This window comes from Myxocyprinus asiaticus, chromosome 39 (assembly GCF_019703515.2).
Source record: "Myxocyprinus asiaticus isolate MX2 ecotype Aquarium Trade chromosome 39, UBuf_Myxa_2, whole genome shotgun sequence".
Lineage (NCBI taxonomy): Eukaryota > Metazoa > Chordata > Actinopteri > Cypriniformes > Catostomidae > Myxocyprinus > Myxocyprinus asiaticus.
This window is the reverse complement of record NC_059382.1, coordinates 12011180-12029925: the sequence shown is the minus strand read 5'-3', so window position 1 is coordinate 12029925 and position 18746 is coordinate 12011180. Positions and strand designations below refer to the sequence as shown.

Sequence of the window (18746 nt, the reverse complement as noted above, 5' to 3'; positions counted from 1 at the left end):
TTGAAAATTGCTCCCAAGGATGAACCAGACTTGTGGAGGTCCACAAGTTTTTTTTCTGAGGTCTTGGCTGATTTCTTTAGATGTCAAGCAGAGGCACTGAGTTTGAAGGTAGGCCTTAAAATACATCCACTGGTACACCTCCAATTAACCTATCAGAAGCTAATTGGCTAATTGCCTAAAGGCTTGACATCATTTTCTGGAACATTCCAAGCTGCTTAAAGGCACAGTTAACTTAGTTTATGTAAACTTCTGACCCACTAGAATTGTGATAGTCAATTAAAAGTGAAACGATCTGTCTGTAAACAATTGTTGGAAAAATGACTTGTGTCATGCACAAAGTACATGTCCTAAACGACTTCTCAAAACCATAATTTGCTAATATGGTGGAGTGGTTAAAAAATTAGTTTTAATTACTTCAACCTAAGTGTATGTAAACTTCTGACTCAACTGTATCTCTCAATGTTCCACTGTATTTTCCTTAAGGAATGACTTAAAGACACGGAAATGTTTCAGAAACTCCTTTATTTCAACAACAACAATCATAAAACAAACAAGCAAAAACCCTACTTACTGGAGGAAAACGTACATTCTTGTGAAACAACTTTTTTTGTGAACGGTTCAGTTGCTTTTGGTGAGCAAAGCATAGTTTAGACATTCTATCTGAATCAGTTGGACAAATTAACATTTTCTCTATAAAATTAATGAATAATTAATAACTACTACCACCATACCCTAAAGAACTGCAATAGTAACATTTTGCCTGCAACGCTTTAGTGCATATATGTATCCCTTCTACATCTACTAAAAAGGAAGCGGTCTTGAACCAAAACCCAATCTGTTATATCAGCATTCTTCATACACCCAAGCAGAACAACATAAATACATAAACATACAGGACTTTCAAGTTTCAGCCATAAATGGAGGGGGGAAGAGAAATTGACCGAGTGCCACTCACAACGATAAGAACCCATGGGGATCTTTGGCATCAGCTTTGTGGTTAACACATTTTATTGCCAAGACTATTTTTGACTGCATGACCAGATGAATATGCCACATTCTAAATCCCATATTCCTAAATATAACCAATTATTTTAAACAGTCTGAACTCCCCATGTCACTACCAGGGTTTTGCCAGACAGGTCCACATGCATATACAATCAACAACCAAACAACCAAACAAACAGGACATCCCATGATCTCTGGCCCCAATATTACCAATTTCCTCAATATAAGAGGTAGATACGACATCAACCATCTCCATAAATCACACTTTGTCTCTGTTAAAACTGTTTTGTTGTCTTGTAGAATGCCAAAGGACTAATAGACTGAAGTTTGAACATGAGTTTTAGAGTTAAGAGGTAATGGGCAGGACAAAGTGATGTGTGGGGCCTGGCCCTCCACAGTTACTTAGTGTCATATACTTGAAAGCAAATACATTAAGTGGAAGTGGGTGGTAACCGTTTTTGAACAGGAAATGTGGCAGCAGTGTAGGCAATCTCATCATTGGTCCTAAAACTGGCTGGCATTTTTTCCCCTCTAACACACCAGTCTCAGCTTAAAGCAATCCTTTGTGTCATTCCCCTACAGATTATCATCATCGCACAAGAGATTATGTACAGAGAGCAGACTTTCAATAGAAGCAATATGCAATGATGAAAAGAGAGCTACATATGCATTATATAAAAACACACAATGAACAAAAACTGTGCCTTTACAAATCTCTGTACAAGTAAAAAAAAATTGTTTTTGCATTAGACAAATGAGCCCATGTGTTACTGTAGTTTTTCAGGTTTGTGGAGATGAAGTCCATTACTGAGGCAGCATTAGCGTTTGCAGGATGTGCTTAGAGCACTGGGAGTTTATTTTCTAGAGAGGCACGTAAAGAGGAGGCACTGCCCTTGTCCCTGAACTACCAAATTCAGTCCCATCACAGAAACCTTTCCCTCTCACACACAGACAGACACACTTTCACATAATTGTCACTTCCCTTCAATCCCTCTCACAGTCAGCAAAGTAAAAGAAAACACTGAAAAGGTTTTAGGAGACACTGAGAACTATCCCCCATTATGACTCTTAAACTCAGTGCAGGAAGAGAACCACCCTAAACTGAGCAAGAGAAAGCACCACTGTAACCCAGCATTATCCATCATTTACCTGCCCATTAAGGTGCTGTATAAATTGTCAGAAAAAAAAAAAAAAAAAAAAAAAAAGGCAAAAGTGGTCCACTGTTACATTAAGTCTATCTAAAGGCCACTACCTGATATGGGCTAAGACAGCAAAAAGCTCAACAAATAAAAAGCAATGAGATTCGCAGCTGAAAAAAGTAAACTTATAAAAAGTAAAAATAAATAACGACAAATGCTGACCTCACATTGAATATTTCATCATGAGGTCTGCATGAACAATTAAGCTTTTTTTTTTCTTTTTTTTTTTTAAAGAATATTTTGTCTCCCACCCCCTTTTTCCAGAAAAAAAAAAAAAATGTTCGTTGCTTTAACAGAGTGCCGTTGTATGTGTTCTAAGCTAAAGCATCTTGTAGGCCAAATAGTCCTGCATGGAGAAAGGAATGGGCAGTGTATAAACCTGCTGGGTGGGTATGACTCTCCGCAAGGCCATGCGGCACAGGTGCTGGAGGCTTGCAATGCTGCATGGACAAGCCCAGAAATGCACACTGCCATCGCGAGACCTGTGAGAAAAAAATTGGTTCAAGAAAGAAATGAACTAGAGCTAATCAATTTACTGGGCCAGTGTATTTACCTTGGCAGTGAAACCTATTGTACTCTTTTAGTAAACCAATGAGTCACAATATAATAATCAATGTCATCTTGAATTTTTACAGCTCTGTTTGTGACATGTCAGAGTGCCGTCATGCAGTTAGGATTAGGGTTTACACCCTTACCAGCATAACTGTGACAACCTAAATTAATTTGAAATAAAACTAGACTGAAGAACCAGTCTGGTGTCTGCATTGCTCATACTGCATTATTCTTGCTACTAAGAAGATGTGTTAGTTTGGTTTACATTTAAAATCACCTTAATTCATGAACACTGTCCAGTTAGAATAGAAAAATAAGGGTGATAAATACTGGAAGAATAAAAAAAAAAAAAAAAAAGGAGAAACAGATTCTTACCCAGCAGCTAAGACACTTCCATCAGTAGAAAAGGCACTACAAAGGCCATTAGTGAGAGGAGCGATGGCTTGAGGACTCTTCTCATCAATGCTCCAGAACCGCACCAACCTGATGAACGAACAATCATTGTTCTATTTACCAGTGATTTCCAGAGCCTTACAGATGTTTTTTTTAAAACATACAAAGCAAACCATGGAACCATATGCTAAAAAGGACAATATGAAATTAGACTAAATTGGCTTAAAACTTAATTCAGTGTCTCACTAGCACAATGATTTTCAGGTGTTAGCTTCTTTAACAATCACCAGCCAGGCAAAGGGAGACAGTGCACACATTAGCTTCTGTCAGCGGGAGGTGTTAATCACTTGACTGTCGGGACTCCTTGCTGAGTTAATGGCTTTAAAGACTGAAAAAACACATCTGGCTTGTTTGAAAAAATTACTGTGTCAGTGAGGTGGGGTCTTCTGTTCTCCGATATTTATTTGTTTCATTGCATTTAAATTCCGTCACCAAGCTTTTTTCCTACACTAAAAGCCACAATAGTCAGTTTTCATTGGATGTACAGTATTTCTTTACTTAATTAATGCTGCATATGGACATGTATTCTACAAGACTTGACTAGGTAAATAAACAATCATGCAATTTCACAAGGTAAAGTTACTCCATCTTCACGATCGCTCCTCTCTTTTGTATAGCAGCAGAACAGACAGAGGGAGAGAGAGAGCTCCGTGACTGTGGGAACAGGTACTTTTCAATGCAGAAATAATGCAAAAGCAACTAATGACAGATAAAAATGTTCATAACGTAAATTTTCCAGTTTTGGTCCATTTTAAAATATAACCTTGTGAAAGCCAACCGAATCTATAAAGAAAATGCAACATTGTAACTTAGCCCGTTTCGGCACAAATCAAGCAAGCTACATGAAAACTGAAAACGCTGAAAACACCCTAAATCACTCTATTGCAATTGTTTGTGCTCACGTAGCACTCCTGTACTTTCAGCAGGGTCAGAGAGAGGTAGTTGCAGTGAGTCATTATGAGTCACCCCTCCACCATTTAGTGTGGGAAAGTGTGACATACCTCAGACTTAAGTGCGAGATCTCTGTTAAACCCTCTGGAAGTGTGATGCCAGCATTAGGTAACTAGCTCAAATAATTGTTTTATAATTACATTTTTACATAAAAAGCAAAACAAGTCATATGCTCAGTTAGGAATGTAACTTTTTTTCCAGGTCCACCATTTTGTGGAGCACAAATGGCTTCATTTTCTCAGGAAGAGAGAGACATTTCCACCCTGAATCGGCAGGAGGCGTGGCGTAGGCAAACTGAGCAGAAACTGGGTGCCTCATACTGATTAATGGACGTCATATGAGAGGCATGTGATCTTTCCAAGAAAGAGGCCCTGCAAAAAAATAACCCTCCCTCCCGAGCCCCAATCACCTTCCTCTAATGCTTCATGCAAACTGCTTCCTGCAACACAAACTATCAGTGTTGTTTTCTCAAGAGCAAATACACAACTATGTGTGAATAATCTTAAAACAGGGAACAAGACCTTCTTGAGGTTGGCTGTTATTGTCTTACCTGTCATCAGTGATGCTGGCAATGTGCCGACCATCGTGACAGAAGGCAACGGAGCGAACCCATCGATCATTTGCTCCTCCAGCAAATATGGGAGAGGGAGGAGGGAAGAGATGCCTGGAGGAGAGATAAGACATCAAAAACATGAGCTTGAGAACATTAAAGCATAGAGTTGAGAAAAATCTAGAAAGACAGAGAACAAGAGGAAAAGGAAAAAAGTATTTTACCCCAGCTCAAGCAGAATAGTAGCTGAATGAGGGTCCCATACTATGACACGGGTGTCATAGGAGGCTGTGGCCAGCATGGCCCCATCAGGAGAAAACTCACAGGACACCACATCATTATGATGGCCCTCTAGCTTACGGATCAGAATGTACTTATCCATGTCCCACAGGAAGACCTGCAATGCAAGAAACAGATGTTATAGCCCACTGTACCGTTCCGTACATAAAATAAACATGTCAGAGTTTCACAAATCAAAGTATTTTAACTCAAATTAAACAGCAAAATCAAAATGTGCTCAGTGTCATCTTTTAGAAAATATTTTAAGCACTACAACCAAACCCAGACAAAAATGGCAAGACAGTAGCACATGCCATTGAAACGGCAAGACTTAGTTCAAAATGCCAAATCAAATGCACATATTTCAATCTCTACAGAGCAGATAACAGTTACAAATCACTAACATTATTTCAAATATAATAAATATACTGCTCCATTTTAAAAATAAGATATGCTAAAAATGACAAATGTACATTTATTAAAATAATATTTTTCAAGAATTACTACATAATGTGGAAAAGAATATACAAACAAGTAGTAACTTAAGGTAACATAATGTTACTCCACTGGTATCCCCTTTCAGTTTAGTTCACTTGAGTTTACAATAGGCTTGCACCGCGGCGGCGGAGGCCTACGAAGAGACACAGATACTGCAAGAGAAGAGAACATTTGATGGCCAAAAGGTTGACGCCTTTGGCAAACACAGAATAAACAATCATGTGACTGCAAACTCTTCTAAATGAAAATCAGCCATTAGATTTTCTAGAGCTAGTTTTGCTCCAGCACAATGCTTCATCTTGCAGCAAAAATGCTCTCAAACAGGCTCCTGTTAGGGCATTTACTTAAACCTCTTTATTGGTTTCAGCTATAGACATTGCACTTGAGCAAAAGTGTACATTTCCCTTTGAAAAAGCTATTTGACATTTAAATATCCTGGTGTTGGTAGAGAAACTACAATGGTGCAAATAAGGCTAACGTGAGATGAAAAGGCTTCGGTATGCAAGACCTCTGCCGGCATTCAAGTTAAGCAAAGCCAGATATTTTTTTTGCCATACATGGTGTTAATGGTATGATTCCATACTTATTAGGAAACTTCTGTTTGTTATTGCTTCTCTAAATGCTTAGGCATTAGAAGCAACATCATAAACTTTAGGAATATAAATTGTTATTCAAAATGCAAAAAAACTAAAACATGATTTAACATTGCAAATGTAATCAAAATGGAAAGTATTCACAGTGCTGCTTCTGATGCCACCCTGGCTTCATGCATGATGCAACAGGGAATCATACATTTTGCATAACTTGTGTGCTTGATTTTAACATAGTCCCTATTTTTTTGTGAGTAATTCCAAATTAGACTATATTATCAGACTGCAGGCATTCTGTTGAGGTACAAGGAGCCCTTTCATTGCTCACACATAACAATAATGCTCCCAATCCCCCCCTCAACAACTAACCCTGATATAAGAGTCTAACTAGGGTTTTTTAACAGAAAAACATACCAGCGGCCAAGCATCGTGGCTCAAAAACACTTGGGTGCCATGAGTTCGGTAAACTATGGCACTAATGACTGGGGTTTTGTTCCTACTAGTTGGCTCATGTAAACATAGAGCAGACACAATGCCTAGGGGTCCTGTTTAAACTGGATGACGTTAGAGGGGAAAGAGGGTAAATGGGATGAGAATACTTCTGAATATATAGATGGAGAGGAGATAAGGAAGGGAAATAGGGTAGGGTGGGAAGGAGGAGGGGTTTCACTGCCAGGTAAGTCAACTCTTCTGAGAGATTAAGTAGAGGAAGTGAGAACTGCAACAGCAGAGGTAGACAGACAAGGAGCAAAACCTACGTACAGGAAGCCCTTGTGGGCAGGAGCATGGAAGCCCCTGAGGCGTGGGCACGGGCACATGAGCGTCCAACGGGGGCCGCGATGGCAGCCGTGCCCCGCGTGGTCTGCACCGGCTGCTCTATATGTCAGCGCGGCGCTTCCCTCAAAATCACTCAAACACAGAGCTCTGCCACCACCTGGGACAGGGAAAGCAAGACACTTATGGACACACACACAACCGTACAGTTCAACCACTGTAGCCTGCTCATGGGCCAAGAGTTATCTAAGAGCCAGAGGCACTCAGGTGTTGGATTTGGGAATGTCTCATTGACAACTTGGAGAGGAATTCTGGAATGCTTTCCTTGGTGTGATGCCTTAAGGGCTTACAAACATACACAATCAACTTAATGTTGCCAGATTGCTGTATCATCTTTTTTTTTTTTTTTATATCAGTTAGAGATCTAATCACTATGCATATAAGATAACATTATTACTCTTTAGGGTGCATTGTATCATTCAATAGAAATTAGTTTTAGAAATAGACTGGGTAGGCTTTCACTTGCATTAAGTCTATCAAGATGTTGTAAATGGCTTTTATAGGATTTTGGGTGGAAAATTGTTGCATTGCAAAGACATGAGACATTTGATTTTATATCATCTAAATGTGGATAATCAATCACACATCTATTTGAACAAAAACAGGAACTTGAACCAAAACTACAGGCAGGGTTTGTAGGAGCAGATCATGACACCGAGCTTAATTATGACAGATTAATTTACCACTCATTGATTGGTCATAGCACAACTAAAAACAGGCATTAGCAGACAGAAAAAAAAACAACCCAGTAAAAGAGAGAAGAAAAAACGCAAAACATACCGATTTGCCTGCACCAACCGAACAAAGGACAGATGAATCAGGAGAGAAAGCACTGCAGTAGACCCAGTTTTGATGACCACGTAGTACTTTCACCATGTTACCTATTTAGAGCAAAAACAATTAAGAGAGGCATTTGAAATATAGTGATCCACATCGTGATTCATTTAGAGTTGATGGTAGATTTTATTTAAAATGTACAGCTAGAAATATATAAAAGGTGAGCTTTATCCTAAAAAACATCACTTATCACAAAAAGATTACAGAGGAAAATGTTAAGATTATCAAAACTAGACAGAGGTATTTTTGTTTTTAAAATACTTTGAATTCTGCATGACTTTAGTAGTGGGAGGTTTATCTTTTAAATGTGACAAAGAAAATTCCTTCCCAGACTTGTAGATTTCAATGTTTATCTCAAGTTCCCTACAAAACAGTGATGATACCCAGGGAGCAATAACATAAATATATTTACGGTAATGGCATAATTCCTTCCCTTTCAGGGACAGCAGTCCCAATGGTGCCCATTTTGAGACAGAGGGAAATTTAGATGGACTCTAGCCAACATTCCTTAATGCTTAATGTAAAAAAAAAAAAAAAAAAAGTTTGCAAATACAGTAGGATCCATTTGATCTTAAAGTTCCCAGCAAATAAATTAGATTCATGTGATCACCTTATAGCAGCAGGCTTGTTGGGGAACTTACAAGAAAAGGAAGGAATATAAGCAAATATATCACTGGTCTTGGCATCCAACTGTTTTTCAACACTTTTTTTCTGAGTGGGTGCTCACATGCATGCTCGAGTCAGTTAGTGTGTATGCGCTAAAAAGGGAAATTAAACTCCATGGAGTTGTAATGAAAATAAAGGGCTGCAGGAAACAAAGCAAGACTGCTGTGCTGATTTGCTGTTACAGCTCTGAGCTGTAAATACTTGCTCAACAAATGAGAACTTCTATTGGAGAGTGCTTGAGACATCTGCTTGGGGTTCAACTCTTAGCATGTTAAAATCAACATGAAAAATACTTGGCAAAAACTTTTAGAAAATTTGTCTAAGGGTGTGTTCATACTTGTAGTTTGGTTCTCTTGGTCCGGAACAAAAAAGAAAATGATACATTTAGTCCTGGTTCGCTTAGCGTTCACATTGGTATTTTTAACACCAAACCTAATGGTACAACACAAAAGGCAACAGGAGAAAAAAAAAAAATAAATAAAAAAATCACAACCTGATTGGACAGCTTCTATGACGTATATTTTGCTTAACGAACATCCAAAACAATGCTGGCTGCTGGGTGAAATGCGCTAGTTAAATTTATATATGGTGGTATTTTTACCCGCTGAGAACAAACGAAGAGCTAATAAAATGTGTAAAGGAGTCAAAACAGCGCTAGGAATTCCTTCGTTGCACACACAAACGAAGATATGCTGCAAGGACGGCTGACGGCAGTTCCGACACCTGTACCGGTCTGTAATGGGCAACATAGCTCCTATGATGAGAAGAACCGTGTATGCTTGAGGTCAGTATTAGGCAAATTACTTCCTGTTTTTGGTCCGTTTAGACGTCTTTGGTCCATGTTGCGTTCATATATCAATCGAACTGCACCAGAGCTCATTTGGAAGCAGACCGAGACCCACTATTCAGGCGGTCTCGGTCCGCTTGTTTGGTGCACACCAAGGTTCGGATGGCAGCGTCACACTAGTTCAAATGAACCGCACTAACAGAACAAACACACCAGAGTTCGTTTTAATCGAACCAAACCTGCCAAGTGTGAACACACCCTAAGAATGATTCATTCTGATGTGGCAGCTAGTAAAGTAATGCACAGTGTCAAATACTGCTAAATTTGGTCCTCACCGTCATCTTTAAGGTCCCACACACGTAGAGTCTTGTCTCTTGAGGCAGAAACCAGCACTAAACTGCCATCTGGGGCAAATGTCAGGTCCCGCACAATGTCTGTGTGGTCCATCAGGTTCAACAAAAGCTTTCCTGTGGACAAGAAAACAAAATTGAGGATAAAGGTAGAAAAATAGCCGACAGCCAAATCACTCCAGGTCAAACAAAGTTTTCAGCACAAAGTCCATGTTAATCGATTCAGACTGTGTCAATGTTGTATCTCCATCAATAACAGCTCTCTATTACATATTGAGTGTGATATAATTGCTTTCTAGAACAAGTAGGCCAGTACAGGAGCATTTACACATACCAAATCACATGTTTCACTTTTTAGAAACCTTTTTTTTTTGTCTCTTAATGAATCAACGAAATGGGGAAATAGAATGTTTGTGGCTTTAGAAACACATTCATGTCAAAAAGTCACATCTAAATTAAATAAAAAAAGTCAGAGAAAATAGCACCGTTCCACTACAAGAATGCAACTGAATAGCCTGGAGGCATGTAGATACACAATGACAGCAACAAATGACAGGCTAATCAGCTTTAAATCCCTACAATTTGATTCATGTACAGTGACAAACTCTTAACATGTATTTCTGGAAATTTGATTGGAGGTTAGTAATAGGCCTATTTGCAACCTGTCAAGCGGGAATGCAGACAATCACCAAGCATAAAAATAACAGGTATATGGCACAAGCCCTGTCAAGACACAAGATACAAGTACAATACACTACTATCAGATTTCCAGAGGAGAAAAATAAAGGCAACTGGAAGAGGAGTATCGCATCCTGAAAAATGTTTACCCTTTGCTGGGTAAATTTATGGCACTGCGGTTTTAGTTAGAAGGGAAGTGGAGTCATCCACTGAACTAAATATCCCTAACCCCTCAGAGCAACCAATGGTAGTGTCTGTACAGGACCTACCCACCTATTAATATATTTTGCAGCTGGCATAAAATTAATTATAACTCTGAAGTGCTGCCAGCGATCTTCTGCAGTCAACAACCACCTCCCTGTTTTTTTGAAAAGTCCAATATAGCGATCGGCAGAGTTCTCCAAACGCAGACTTGTGTTATGAACATTAAAAAACTGTGAAACCTGATCTGAGGCTAAAAAGCTTTCTTCTCTAGGAACCAATGAAAAAGCTGTTCAAATGTTTGTACAGCAGATGTATTGTGAAATGGACAGCACACCACTAAGATTTGACAACTCAAGTTTGAGTAAATATGTCAAAGAATGTTTGTTTGAAATGCCAGTGGTCAGTAGGTGTATTAGAGTTGCACATGAGGGGAGCACTATGAAGAAATAATAATAAAAAAATAAAACAGGTTAAAATGACCAAAGAAACAGGGCTAACTATAGCATGTCAACACCTTATATAACCATCTCTACTGTGCGCACGAGCACGCGCACACACACACACACACACACACACACACACACACACACACACACTTCTGCTGGGAAACCGAAAAACAGGAAGCAGGCATGCAGAAGTGTTGCAGGACAGTAGCATGGATGGAATCATGGTGACTTATTGCACATTTACTAAGAAGCTATCTGAAATAATGAGCATGCTATTCTACCTTGCCCATTTTTATTCATGGTATTAATCGTTGGGATTATGCAAAAGCTGCCACAATAACAGGGCACATGACCTGCAACCTCAATTATAAAATCCTTCCAGAATAGATGAACACTAATCATCCAGTAGCTAAAGGCAGGTTAGGATCCATCACCCTTACCAAACTAGCTTAAGCCTTGTTTAAACTTTTGCCTGTCTCCGCAGCGCGACGCTCTGCTGTATATTTCTTGACCTTATACTTCTATAAAATTAAACATGTAGATGTGCTACAATATAAAACATTTTCACAAACTATACAAAATGTAAATCTAAAGAGCAATGCTAGTCAATAACTATGTTTCCATCTAAGGATTTTTTGCAAAAAAATTATTAACGCATCAAAATATAGCTGATGGAAACTCAAATCTCAAAAATTTCACAAGCGTTGACATAATATTTTTCTGTTTAACTCTAGCGCATAAACTATGTCGATACTTCAAATGGCGTGAAAAACTGGTTTGAAAAAACACTTTGTCAAGAAAGTTGGCATTAATGCAAAAATGTAGTGTCACATGACCCCAACTGTTAGCCTGTGTTAATCATGACTACAAGGTATACATCCTTGAAAGCCAATTTATTGTATGTGATTATGGATTGATCTTGACACTTCCAGGAGTGCCAACACAAATATCTCGTATCATGCACATCGACAAGTGCACGGAGAATAAATTAATGGCCACTGTTTGCGATTAATTTAATCGCGGTAGCCATCTGTTTATTTATTAAAGTTGCTTTTCCACACCATTAAAAATAATAGACGGCAGTCATGGAATTAGCCCATAATACAAAAAAACATTTCTATGCACAAAGATGTTTTAAATTAAAAATAAATACACAATACTAAGAGAAAAGCTTCAGTGTGCTTTTTTGGAACACTAACATATAGCCCAATTCTATAAAATTATTGTTTTGCTAACTTCTGAAAAAATGGCAGCAAAATTCCCTGTATTAAATTAAATAAATTAGCCTACCAAATGAATAAAGCATTAAATAAAATAATTACCAAACGAAAATATATATATATATATATATATTTAGACCTATGCCTTTTCTTTACACAAACTTAAATTAGCCTTACCCTGTTCTCTGTAGATGAAAAAAGTCAGCTGAATGACATTCTCAGAATATTCTACACTTTTTTCAAGACTATAAACTATCAGAACTATTTGTCAAATGCTGAGTTCACTTTCAGAAAATGAGCTTTTGAACATTTTAAAACTCTAAAACATTTTAAATCTAACCATCTTTATCTCGGATCACATTTGCTGAGCTTCTTCAGAAAATGTAAATTGCATTATGACGCTTAAATTTATTTGAGATGACAATCAAGTTCAGTTGGTCGTTAAAAGTTGCTGGACAAATATGCAGGACATAATGCAGTTGCGATGGCAATGCTTTAGATGATTGTTCAAAATAGCCTATTGAATATTAGGAACGTATTATATATAAACCCAGATATTACACCGCATCAGTATTTCTTCAATAGCCGTACACACAGCATATACACATCAATGGATGGTCCTTATACTAAGACTGAAAGTTTCCCCCACTACTTGGTGCAGGTTGCCAGCTTGAACAGGGCCATGACGATTCGCTTTCGGGTTGGAACCAGTGGCAACCTGCAATAGGCGCAACATCAGGACCAATATTAGTCCCATCAGAAGGGCTACAGCTCCTTTTTGATTGCAATTCCGTCTTCTGATTGCATTTATTTGTGAAATTAAAATGACAATAAGCTGGCTAATTTCAATGAATTGTTTCAATACTCTCCCCATTTTACCAAAACTTCGGAGGAAAACAAATTAGGGACATCTGAGATGCGAAAGGTGCACAATTAGTGATAAACACACATTTCTGTATGGAAACGGCTTAAGGGCAGATTTCTTTTGTGATAAACCAAAACTTATGCGACAAAGTGTTTTTTTTAGGCATGACGTCATCATACCCACCATTTTTATCTATAAAAGGCCATTTGAATGGAAACAGGCAGAAGACGGCAAATTTCCCAAACTTTTTTTTTTAACGCATTTTCACTTTGTCGATAAAATAGCGCGAAAAGCGGATGGAAACTAGGCTAATGAAACATTCAAGTTAAGGCACCGCTAATATAAAACGTCAATTTGCTTATAAAATATGCATTAAAATGCTTGCACCCATATATACTCTTATAGAAATGCAAACTAAAACATGCAGTGCAGTGACAGACAACTTATTCATGAAACATTAGCAAAATATTTGTGTAAATACTCTCTTATGTAAACTGTCCCATTAAACTGAACGGGGCAATTTTTGCAAGAATGGTTTTTAAAAAAGATTCATGAGTAAGGCCAATTGGCTAAATTTTCATTAACCTGTGTGTTTTTGTTTTGTTTTTTTTTTATAATAAAAGTTTCAAACTTCAGTCTAGTAATTTTTTTACTCAGAACACAATAAAAGGCTCAAGACAAATTATTTTGAATATGTTGAATTTATACTCTTATAAAGTTTTCCACTCAAACTTTACAAAATAATTTAAATGTAAAGAGTAATGCTACAGTCTCTGCAACATTCAAGGGATTGAATGCACTGTTTTGTAATGCATTTACATTCACTTTGAATGTGGCGCCATGCGCACCGTTCGCCCAAATCACAAAAATTGGAGTGTGCACCGCTGCATGAAACAAGGGCTTGCGTCGCCAATGCACACTTCCACCAACACTGCCACATAATTTTTGCCACGCACAAGCTCACGAACTAGCGGCTGCATCGAGTATAAACAAGGCTTTAATCTTCAATGCTTGGTTCAGACTGCACACCCCGAGAGGATTCTCACCTGTATAGACGTCCCAGATTTTGATGCGGCCATTGTTGAGGCCGGTGGCCAGCAGTAGCTGGTCCTGACCGAACTTGAAGCGGTGCCATTCGATATTCACACAGCGACTCTGCTTCTCAGGAACAGAAGAGCCAAAAGCCAGGCCCCACACGATGTCACCGCAATCGATGGTGTGCTCTCTGGGCTCGCCCGGCACCAAACTGCCCTCAATGTTCTGCCGAGAGAGTCGTTGAGGCCCTGCACCACTCGTTCGGTCTTCCTTGCTCACAGAACTGGGACAAGATAAAAGAGAGTTAGACTATTTTAATATAAGGAGCGTGATTACACATGTTGGTATGATTACACAGATAACTGATTATCTTTAACTTAGCAAAGAATTATAAACAGCAGATCAGGAAGATGGAGGATATTTTTTTTTTACTTCTTAAAAGGTTACACAACTAGACATATTTGAACACTAACTTAATTCCATGCCATTACCTAAGTGTTACATCAGCTTTGACCCATTTACATCATTTGCCCAATTCTACCGCATGTGTTGAAGCCAAGGTGTTTTGAAGGACCTTTAAAAAGTAGCTCACAAAAAGCTCTTGTTGATAAAACTAATCAAGTGTGAGGTTCTGGAAACTTCACAAGAGGTTACTGTTTGAATACAAAGGCGGCGCAGTAGAAACGCAACAGCTAATGCCTGCCACGTGTCCGCAAAAGCTTTTAATGGCACAGCAGCTTCTTTCTGTTTTAGCAGTAAGGCAAGTTCCAGTATATTTTAATGCCAAATTAGTTGAAAAAGGTAACAAAGACTCAATCTGTTTAAAGAAAGATTGAAACTTGAAACAGAGAGGCTCATTTTCATTTAAGTTAATACTAAAAACAGACCTGGGTAAACCATTGTTAAGCTATCTTTGAGCAAAGTGGCATTTTTTTGTAAACTGAGATCTTTTTTTTCTCTGTTACACAATCACAAGATCTAAAACAACATAAGTAAATGATTTATGTAGAATCTCCACATGGTGTACTTTGTGTAAAACTACAAATAAATTGTGACTGGCAATGGTTTATAACACCATATATCTCTTTTATGGATGTAGGATGTAGAATAGTTTGTTTTACTTCTGACCGTCAAATAACTTCGAGTTAAAGTTTGACTCTGCTCACGTTGTGAAGCTGTCTACTTTTTTTTAGAAATTATGATGGCTACTAGCAAAACATGTTAAATAAAAATTCTGTGAAAAAGTCACATTAAATAATTTACTTCATTTTTACACAATCCCATTTGATGCCAGTTGTGGAGGATGAAGTTGGATTGCTCATATTGCATCAAACTCTGGCAGAAAAATAGGAGACCTGCTGCATTTTTAACACTGGCAAGTAGAAATGGGAGCATACAAAAAGCCCAGAGCCCAAATATAATCTTTTTCTAAAAAGGCTGTTCTGCTGAGGGCATGCAGCCAAAGGGCATTGATGCAAACCTCATTATAAGGACTTTACATTCAGAACAGGACAATGGCTCTTTTGGCAGGCCCATGCACTCGACGGCCATCTCTCCATCTACAGCATAAGGTGAGATGATGACTGGTGACCTATGCGTTGCTACTGATAGAATGCTATACAGGCCCAAACACTGGGCACCACTGTGGCGTAGCCACCATATGAATACCCAGTGGACCAAACCAGACGACCAGCACGCGCAAACACTGCCTTTTGTCAGTCTATAAACACACAAGCTGCATTGTAACAATTCACAACAAAGAGATTAATGTTTTGTAAACTCACAAGCTGGCTAAGCATTTTTTCCATGGTACAAGTCTGACAATTCGATGCCCTTGAGACCAAGCAAAGTAGGAACCATCAGGTGCAAAAGCTACAGTCCAAGTCTCCCGTCCAGACTTCTGGTCGAAGGGAGCAACAGGAGGTATGAGTTCCCCGATGAACTTAGCTTTACCTATCGCAACAGAAAACAAATCAGAAATCAAAATATACTTGTACTTTTCGGCAAATGCTAAAAAATGGAAACACATTTATTGAAGCAGATATATAAATAATAATAAAAATAAAATAATATACACACACATACACACTGGTGGCCAAAAGTTTGGAATAATGTACAGATTTTGCTCTTATGAAATTGGTACTTTTATTCACCAAAGCAGCATTTAACTGATCATAATGTATAGTCAGGACATTAATAATGTGAAAAATGACTATTACAATAAAAAAAAAATTAAAAAAAAGTTCAGAACTTCTTAAACTACTTCAAAGAGTTCTCATCAAAAAATCCTCCACGTGCAGCAATGACAGCTTTGCAGATCCTTGGCATTCTAGCTGTCAGTTTGTCCAGATACGCAGGTGACATTTCACCCCACACTTCCTGTAGTACTTCCCATAGATGTGGCTGTCTTGTCGGGCACTTCTCACACACCTTACAGTCTAGCTGATCCCACAAAAGCTCAATGGGGTTAAGATCCATAACACTCTTTTCCAATTATCTGTTGTCCAATGTCTGTGTTTCTTTGCCCACTCTAACCTTTTCTTTTTGATTTTCTGTTTCAAAAGTGGCTTTTTCTTTGCAATTCTTCCCATAAGGTCTGCACCCCTGAGTCTTCTCTTTACTGTTGTACATGAAACTGGTGTTGAGCGGGTTGAATTCAATGAAGCTGTCAGCTGAGGACATGTGAGGCATCTATTTCTCAAACTAGAGACTCTGATGTACTTATCCTCTTGTTTAGTTGTACATCTGACCTTCCACATCTCTTTCTGTCCTTGTTAGAGCCAGTTGTCCTTTGTCTTTGAAGACTGTAGTGTACTTCTTTGTATGAAATCTTCAGTTTTTTGGAAATTTCAAGCATTGTATAGCCTTCATTCCTCCAAACAATGACTGACTGATGAGTTTCTAGAGAAAGCTGTTTCTTTGATGCCATTTTTGACCTAATATTGACCTTAAGACAGGCCAGTCTATTGCATACTGTGGCAACTCAAAAACAAACACAAAGACAATGTTAAGCTTCATTTAACGAACCAAATAGCTTTCAACTGTGTTTGATATAATGGCAAGTGATTTTCTTGTACCAAAATAGCAATTTAGCACGATTACTCAAGGATAAGGTGTTGGAGTTTTTTTTCAAATAGTGATGGTGCTGTTTTTTTACATCAGTAATGTCCTGACTATACTTTGTGATCAGCTGAATGCCACTTTGGTAAATTAAAGTACCAATTTCCTTCCAAAACAGCTAAATCTGTACATTATTCCAAACTTTTGGCCACCTGTGTGTGTGTGTGTATGTATGTATGTATATATATATATATGTGTGTGTATGTGTGTGTGGTGGGTTCAATTAAATATTTAATAGTGAAGTAAAATATATATATATATATATATATATATATATATATATATATATATATATATATATATATATATAGTTGAGCTCTGGTATGAATACTAAAGATGTCCTAGTCATCAAATGTGTGTACAAGAGCTCCCTTGTATGGACCCTCTTTAAGTTTTATTTCTCCTGATTCTAAAATGTCATTTTCTTGAGTTGTGTCCATACAATGAACCAATAAAGCATGACTTTGTAAATACAAGGTTTATACGGTAAATCATTGATCTATGTAAGAGCTGGTGGTGACTCATTCACACAGGGGTCTGGAGAAATTGACTGACTGTGGGGTAGGGTGTGGACGCGCTCTGGATGTGTGCATGCGTGAAGCGTAATAACGCACGAGCGTAATTCTTAAAATTTAAAATAACTGTCCATTTTTAACCGTCACATGTAAAGCCACGCGCGTTTGTTTGGGGGTTATCTGCCTCTCTCTGGTTAAGATAGTCCAGATATGTCTGATTTACAAACTGACGACACAAACACAGACGTTATGACACACGTAATAAAGCCTCATAAATGTTTACTATATGTTAGATCAAACAAAAGGAAGATGTATTAAAAATATGTTAAAAGATAACAAAAAAAGAAATAGGCATTAAGACTCTCCCCCCGAAAGCAGCAGGAGGAGCGCAAGAAGAAAACTTACCTATTTCATTTTCGTTGACAAAATATGGGAAGCTGGCCATCTAAATCGAAGCGGGTCTCTTAAACCTACGTCTTCGTGAAATAAAAACGTTCAAATGAATGCGTGAAAAAAAACGGCGATGGGTTCTGTGTGTGTCCTCAGTAAATCCGATGCCCGGGAATGCGGCGTGTCGCGCGTCGACTCAACCCTGAATATATTTACATACACAGTAATTAAAAACGACACTTCAGAAAATACACAAGATGTTTTTCTGTAAAGTACAATTGTGTTGAATTATAACTGAGATTAAAATGAACTAAAACTAAAGCAAATACTTGTTTATCTCCTTATATCGCGAGGCGCTCTGTTTGAATACAATGCATTACAATGGCTGCAGCAGTCCTGAGGATTCGAACAAACACGCCGTTGGGCGTATCTCTATTGTGACGTCATCCGGGTTGCCATGGCGACAGCAGAGCACCTCCATCTGATTCGTGTGAATCCCTGGTGTGAACCTCTTAAACTTGACCTCTGATTGGCTGGATACTCTAGACTAGAGAGAATGAATGGAACGAAATCGTGGAATACGTGCTCAGAAGAAGCGTGACGATGAGGCGTTTAAATCCACAGTTGGATGTAAATTTCATAATATGAGAGCGAAAAAAAAGACAGTACGTGAATATGATGATAGAACTGTTCCAGAATTGTAAATTTAAAGTACATACATT

At 38.2% G+C, this 18746-nt stretch overlaps 1 protein-coding gene across 1 annotated transcript; it reads right to left on the bottom strand.

Moving 5' to 3' along the window:
• Window positions 1–505: 505 nt before the first annotated feature.
• LOC127430225 (WD repeat and SOCS box-containing protein 1-like) lies at window positions 506–18459 on the bottom strand. The gene is made up of 10 exons (XM_051679844.1): window positions 18354–18459; window positions 18040–18226; window positions 15784–15952; window positions 14011–14282; window positions 9537–9668; window positions 7692–7792; window positions 4935–5107; window positions 4711–4824; window positions 3132–3239; window positions 506–2686 (listed from the first exon to the last, which is right to left on the bottom strand). The coding sequence occupies exons 2-10, from the start codon at window positions 18077–18079 to the stop codon at window positions 2524–2526; spliced, it is 1272 nt and encodes a 423-aa protein (XP_051535804.1). The 5' UTR covers window positions 18080–18226; window positions 18354–18459; the 3' UTR covers window positions 506–2523.
• Window positions 18460–18746: the final 287 nt, after the last annotated feature.